This window comes from Littorina saxatilis, linkage group LG4 (genome assembly GCF_037325665.1).
Source record: "Littorina saxatilis isolate snail1 linkage group LG4, US_GU_Lsax_2.0, whole genome shotgun sequence".
NCBI classification, from domain to species: Eukaryota; Metazoa; Mollusca; class Gastropoda; order Littorinimorpha; family Littorinidae; genus Littorina; species Littorina saxatilis.
In genome coordinates this window covers 41,672,377-41,679,876 of record NC_090248.1, presented here as the reverse complement: position 1 = coordinate 41,679,876, position 7,500 = coordinate 41,672,377, and the positions used below count along the sequence as shown (strand labels likewise).

Here is a 7,500-nt window from a genome sequence, read left to right as displayed (position 1 = left end):
AAGCCGGGTATTACTCTTCCTTATCTTCTCCAGTGTTTTGCGCGTAATATCTCCCTTCCTTCGTACGGTGCGCCGGCAGCCGGGTATTCGGCTCAACTTCTTCCCGGCGAAGCCGTACACGGCGAAGCGGGTATTCATCTAGTATATATATATATATACGACTTGTGTCTGTCTGTCTGTGTGTGTGTGTGTTCGCGATGCACGGCCAAAGTTCTCGATGGATCTGCTTCAAATTTGGTGGGCATATTCAGGTAGACCCCGGACACAACCTGGTCGATGAGAATTTTCAACACGTGCTCTCAGCGCGCAGCGCTGAACTGATTTTGGTTTTTCTGTTCATCTTCCCAGATCCATTCCCAGTAACTCTTCCTTATCTTATCTTCCAGTGTTTTGCGTTTATCTCCCTTCCTTCGTGTGGCGTCAATCCATATTCCCGTTACTATTTTAAGAAGGTCACTGTCCACAACGCTCAATCCATATTCCCGTTACTATGTTTAGAAGTTTTTCTTCGTGTGGCGTCAATTGCGTACGGTGCGCCACTCACCCGGCAAAGCCGGGTACCCGGCGAAGCCGGCGTACGGTGCGCCACTCACCCGGCAAAGCCGGGTTCCCGGCAAAGCCGGGTATTCGGCTCTACTTCTTCCCGGCGAATATATATATGCTTAAATTGCAAGATCTCGACATGCTTTTCTATACCTATATATATATAATTGTACCTCTTGAAAATGGCTGGGAAACAGCCAAGAGTTAAATTTGGCTGACCCCCGGCTGACGTCCTCTCTCTATATATAATAGCTAAAGGTCACATTTGAGGCTGGGATGGGGTTGAAAGATATTTGATTATAGTTTGACACGTCGCAGTACCTCCCCCCTGCCCCTTTTTGTTTATGAACACAATTGTCTCAGAAAGTCAGGTGTTAACAAGAAGGGACTCATTGTAAGGAGGTACGTGTAATTCTAATTTACAGAAGAATTAAGTTTTAGAAAAACATGAGGGGAAGTGTTCAAGGGGGAGGGGGGGGGAGTAAATTAAGGGGTCTATACTCTCTCATTTATCACATAATATCAGGCAGACTAACATAATTCCTTAGGGCATCATTTTTGATGCAATTATGATTCATTCACAGTATTGGCGTTAACCGGTAATTACCAGTATTTTACCGGTTGAAATAGAAAATACCGGAAAATAATTGGCTGCAGGTATAACCTATACTGGTTGATTTTTAGAACTACCTTTTTTTTCGCTGGTATTAAACACCAAAACCAGTCCTCTGAGTTGGACTCTTACTGGTTCCAATGACCAGCCTACCTTTTTTTTCTGGATAGTTTTCATCATAAAAGTTTGTGTACCAGTTTGAAAAAAATATTAGCGGCATCACTGATTCAGCTTATCATATAATTTTATTTGTTTTGCTTTCAGAACTTAACGTCAGCCTGACACAGTTAACGAATTACAGAGAGATGGATAATTGCTGGTTGCTGTTGGTGTTCTTGGGCATCTTTTTGTTCCTTCAAATGGTCACTACAGAACCCAAGGACAATCAAGGTAATGTTCAGTGAAGTCAACTTTGTCTGGCCCCCAAATGGAAAAGGAAATTGTTTAAAACAGAATTAAGGAAGAATATATTGGTTACACACTTTGTCTCAGTGAATATTAACCCTTATGCTGCCAATCAAAACTTGCGTATGTGCATTCCTGACTGCCAGGGAATATTGGAGTTTGGGGTGTAATAAAAAAATTGTGTCACAAAAAATTCTAGTTCCAAACTGGCAGTAGGTAGGTAAGTAAAACCTATGTTATTTTTAAGGGAAATTGAACCAAGAATCTGTTTTTAGTGTCTAATCATGGAAATAATAATTAGTTTGGCTTATAATGATGTTTAAATATGAACTTTTGAAAAATCAGTCCGGCGCATCTTCCTGTGCCTGTGGATCAAACACAGGTGGCTGTTTTGCTCGCTCCAAGAAAGGATTATAATCACTATCATCTACCTGTTTCCAACGAATCGTCCGAAAGAAGATCTCCCCCTTCCCCTGTCAGTATCCATAATCATTTGCACCCCCTACTAGGGCCCGGTCGACTTCCACCATTAGCCATTTTGACGAGTCGAGATTTCTCTCCCCTATCCTGTCGCCAAGGCCGAAAATAGCCTTCAGACGCAAAACCGCGTCACCATTTATGTTTATTCATGAGAATGAGGTATCCTACCAAGCCATTGGCTGCTATTTTTGTGTCAGCAGTGACATCGCACTTCTGGAAAATCCCGGAACGGTGAAGACGGGTAAACCCGTCTTAAGGCGCTGCGGCTGCACAAGCGCATGACGGGCTAGTATACCTGTCCTAAGGAAGTCAAGTGGTTAATAATAGTCTCTGAGTTTGCGGTCATGAAAAAGCTTGCTCATGCTCACATTTATCAATCCGTTACCTTCGACCATTAGTTTGAATATTCACTGAGAAGTAACCTCTACGTAAATACCATATATGTGCTCAGTTGAAGTAATGACTATTTGAAACTTTGACAGGTAGCTACAGTTTAGTACACATTAATAGGGCGGGGAGACCAAGTGCGCACAAAAAATATCCTGTAATCCATGTCAGAGTTCGGTGGGTTATAGAAACACGAAAATACCCAGCATGCTTCCTCCGAAAACGGCGTATGGCTGCCTAAATGGCGGGGTAAAAAACGGTCATACACGTAAAATTCCACTCATGCAAAAACCACGTGTGTACGTGGGAGTTTCAACTCACGAACGCAGAAGAAGAAGAAAAAGAAGAAGTACACATTAATATGGTACACTGGAACCCCTCTTTAAAGGCCTCTAAAAATCTGAGAAATTCAGGTCTTAAAAAGGAGGGAGTCTTAAAAGGGGAAGGGGTACATTTACAGAGGTTATGAAGAGAAAATTGGAAAAAGCAAGTTCTGAAATAGGAGGGGGGGGGGGTGTTAGAAGGGGGTTCCACTGTACTGTTAGAAAGCAGTGATGGTTTCATATATATCTGGAATGCAGATCTTAAAAGCTAGGTATAAATTTACACACATTTTGAAAAAAAAGGCTTAAAAGGAGGGGGATCTCAACACAGGGAAATTCCATTGTACTGAAAATAATTTTTTTTAAATTAAAAGAAGAACTGGGCTCTTGCTTACTGTAGTTGACTGCACTTTCATTTCCAGTGTACATCATAAGCAGACTGTGTGACACCACAGTGAGCATTGACAGTTCACGGGAGTCAGGCAGATGGAGACGCCTGCTGTTTGCGGAACATGAAACGTGCCAGAGATCCTATATCTGCCAAGTGAAATTCCGCGCAAACCAGGCAGAAGTCTGCATGGACTTTGCACGGCTGCGATTGTATGGAAACAAAACAACGATGAAATTTACGCAGGATGACAATTTTTTGGTAAGAATTTTATTTGTAGCACGCACTTTAATTTTTATATAGGGACTTTTCTCTTGCTCTCTTTTGCTTTGTAAAGTGATTATTATAATCTTGGAAGTAAGTCTCTGCTGACTTTCAGTTGTTTCTTTCACAAATTTGATTGTTGGCTGACGGAAGTAGACTGTGACACCACAGTGAGCATGGACAGTTTAGGGGAGCAGACCTGTTTACCCTTACGATTTTGGCGTAATTTATTACGATTTTCTGGAGGAAAAAAAATACGTCATTCCGCTATCCGTGTCAAGACTACGATTTTCATAAATAAAAAAAAATGTAAATTTTATTTTCTTTTATTTTTTATTAATTCACATGTTTGGCATTGTTTTTTTCAATGGCGAAATGGGGTGGAAAAGCACAGGACTGACCAGAGATCATGTCTGTCTTATGAGACGCTGGAGAGCCTTCTTGTGGTGAAGTCTCGCCCTCACTCATTCGGCAAGCGCAAGTACAGTAGAGAAGCGCTTGACACACTGAAAAAGGCCTACTACGAGCAAAAGAAAAAGAATCAGTGATGCATGTGCTTTTGATGTGATCTTCTTTGAAATTATGATGACTACAAAAACTGACTGATGTGTTTTGTTTGTGAATGATGGATATATGTGCATGATTGCATTTCGCAGACACAGTTGTCATGTGCATTGTAATTTGCGACGAATGCTGGATGATTACTATTTTTGTGCCAGGATTACTATTTTTGGGGCTGAGCATTACTCCAAAACACTTATGGGGGTAAACAGGTCTGGCGGAGTCAGGCAGATGGAGACGCCTGCTGTTTGTGGAACAATATGAAACGTGCCAGAGACCCTATACCTGCCAAGTGAAATTCCGCGCAAACCAGGCAGAAGTCTGCATGGACTTTGCACGGCTACAATTGTTTGGAAACATAATACATCAATGATATTTACGCGAGATAACAGCGTTTTGGTTAAAAATATAATTTGTGTCACAGACTTGAATATTTAAAAAAAATATATATATATACGACTTGTGTCTGTCTGTGTGTGTGTGCGTGTGTGTGTTCGCAATGCACGGCCAAAGTTCTCGATGGATCTGCTTAAAATTTGGTGGGCATATTCAGGTAGACCCCGGACACAACCTGATCGATGAGATATTTCAACACGTGCTCTCAGCGCGCAGCGCTGAACCGATTTTGGTTCCACCTCAGCTACCCGGGCCCCCATACCGACACACCAAAGCCGCTACACCACATCACATTGCCAAAGTTCTCTGTGGATCTTTTTAAAATTTGGACACCGTATTCAGCTACACCCCGGACACAATATCATCGATGAGATATTTCAACACGTGCTCTCAGCGCGCAGCGCTGAACCGATTTTGGTTTTTGTGTTCATTTCACCATTACAAGTAACTCTTCCTTATCTTCTCCAGGTTTTCAGCGTTTACCTCCCTTCCTTCGTATGGTGCACTATAGTATGAGGGGGCATCTTCGGATATTCCCGGCGTTCTGTTACTATTTTTAGAAGGTCACCGCAGTGTCCAGAACGTAAATTGGACCCGTAAATTATCCTCACTGTAAAAGTGCAAAGGTCGAATCAATTTATAGCCACGCGAAAAATACACTGTCATCTATCTCTCTATATATACGGCTTCTCTGTGTTTGTGTGTGTGTGTGTGTGTGTGTGTGTGTGTGTGTCTCTCTCTCTATGTGGGCAACACCTGTGGATTGTTCAGTTCTGTTTGTGATGTGGTCTGGCGGCTTTTGTGTATTTGTATGTACTGGCCTTCCTTTGAGAAGCCATAACAGATCAAAAGGGCTTAGAGATAAGCTCTAAATTGCTCAATCCTGTTTGAGTGGAGTTCGCCTCCAAAGGTGATTAACACGGTTACATTCGTCGACAAGGATGGGACTCGATATGGTCAGGAATGGCATTATGGCCACTGAATCATTTTCGTGCTGTTCCCATTCCACGAATCTGGGAGGGACCTAAGCTTGGCGGGTCCATTGTTCGGACCCGGCAAAGCCGGCGTACGGCTCTTAAGTATTTCATCCCGGCGAAGCCGGTATTCCTCTAGTTATATATATATATATATATATATATATATATATATATATATATATATATAATATAAAACATCAGAAATTGTAAAAGAAACAATTGAAAGTCAGCAGAGACTCTCTTCCGAGATTTGTTAAAATCTCTTAGAGAAAGAGAGAGAAGTAAGTATCCCTTCACAGACAGCCTATTGGACATGTGTTTCGACACTATTGTGTCTCATCAGTGGTCAGGTGGTACTAATGGCAAGAGTTGTCACCCATGGTATCCAACTAAGAAGCAAACCATTCTCTAAATGGTAGCTTCTGTTGGCATGGGAGACTACCCTCATCTGACAACCCAAGGGGATATCTGTGAAGGGAAACACTTTGATTTAAGGCCAAAGTGTAGAATTGATATTTTTTAAGAAAGAATTTAGAAATTTAGACAAGTTTTAACCAAGAAATTAGGTAAAAACAAGGGAAATGTGAAAAAAGCCTAAAGGGAGGTAACTCTGTACCAGCCTGCAGATCCATAAGGTTGTCGGTATTTTGATCAAATGTAACTGTCCATGAGCATGAAGATGTCCATTGTCCATCCACCTCTCAAAAAATAAAACAAGTCGCGTAAGGCGAAATTACTACATTTAGTCAAGCTGTGGAACTCACAGAATGAAACTGAACGTAGTCCGCCGCTAGTGCAAAAGGCAGTGAAAGTGACGAGCCTGTTTGGCGCGGCAGCGGTTGCGCTGTGCTTCATAGCACGCTTTACTGTACCTCTCTTTGTTTTAACTTTCTGAGCGTGTTTTTAATCCAAACATATCATATCTATATGTTTTTGGAATCAGGAACCGACAAGGAATAAGATGAAATAGTTTTTGAAACGATTTTGGAAATTTAATTTTGATCATAATTTTTAATTTTTTTAATTTTCAGAGCTTGTTTTTAATCCGAATCTAACATATTTATATGTTTTTGGAATCAGAAAATGATGAAGAATAAGATGAACGTAAATTTGGATCGTTTTATAAAAAAATTTGTTTTTTACAATTTTCAGATTGTTGATGACCAAAATCATTAGTTAATTATTAAGCTTCAAAACTGAAATGCAATATCGAAGTCCGGCCTTTCAATTTTATTGAAAAATGAGGGTGTGACAGTGCCGCCTCAACTTTTACAAAAAGCCGGATATGACGTCATCAAGGACATTTATCGCAAAAAAGAAAAAAACGTCCGGGGATATCATTCCCAGGAACTCTCATGTAAAATTTCAGAAAGATCGGTCCAGTAGTTTAGTCTGAATCGCTCTACACACACACACACACACACACACTTGACTAAATGTAATAAATGAGAAAAAAAATACGAGAAAAAAAACCCAAACAACATAAATTATGGTATTGTGTTGCTGAGCAATTGATGCATGAATTGGCGCCTTGCAGAATTACACGCCCCTGAGGAAGGCCTGGCAACAGGTAGAAAATTTGGGCTGCCACCTAATAATCTTTGTTTGGCTTTTCTTTTCCTTGATTTTGTTGTATAAATACTTGTGTTAGTCTTAGTTAGGGAATGATTAAATGTCAGGATTAATGTTTTTTGTTTTGTTTCTTAGGTTGAAGCGAGGTTGTTGAAAGAGTAAGTGTAGGTTTGTGTGTATGGTTTACATTATCCTCATGCTGATGTTCTACAGAGTTCATGCACAGTATATTCAGGTTGCTTGATGCCTATGGCTCCTGAAAAAATGCAACTTTTACACACAATGTTGCGATGAGTGTAATTAACCCCGGTTCTGTTAGAATTTATTTTAATTTAACTATCCTTTTCACGGGTTTTCTTTTTTCAATATGTTATCGTGTTCATTGCATATAAGTATCCTCATTTTGTGAACATGCATGTCTCCCATTGCAGCAAAGACTGACAAGTCAGCGGTACCCCAAAGTGGAGAGGTATATGGAATCAAAAGTTTGCGCTGCGCCTGGATCTGATTTGGTGCTGAAGATCCAAGCCGACTGCAGCGAATCTCTGGACAGGGCTATCATTGGCTGGTTTTATGCTTATACTCAGTCCA

At 40.8% G+C, this 7,500-nt stretch overlaps 1 protein-coding gene across 1 annotated transcript in view; it reads left to right on the top strand.

Moving 5' to 3' along the window:
• LOC138964759 (uncharacterized) overlaps positions 1–7,500 on the top strand; it is a 21,157-nt gene that overhangs the window by 1,913 nt on the left and 11,744 nt on the right. Inside the window, exons 2-4 of the mRNA XM_070336802.1 lie at positions 1,421–1,546; positions 3,174–3,400; positions 7,341–7,500. The exon at positions 7,341–7,500 is cut by the window's right edge and continues 18 nt beyond it. Coding sequence (XP_070192903.1) covers positions 1,462–1,546; positions 3,174–3,400; positions 7,341–7,500 — 472 coding nt within the window. The 5' untranslated portion in view covers positions 1,421–1,461. The remainder of the gene's footprint in view (positions 1–1,420; positions 1,547–3,173; positions 3,401–7,340) is intronic.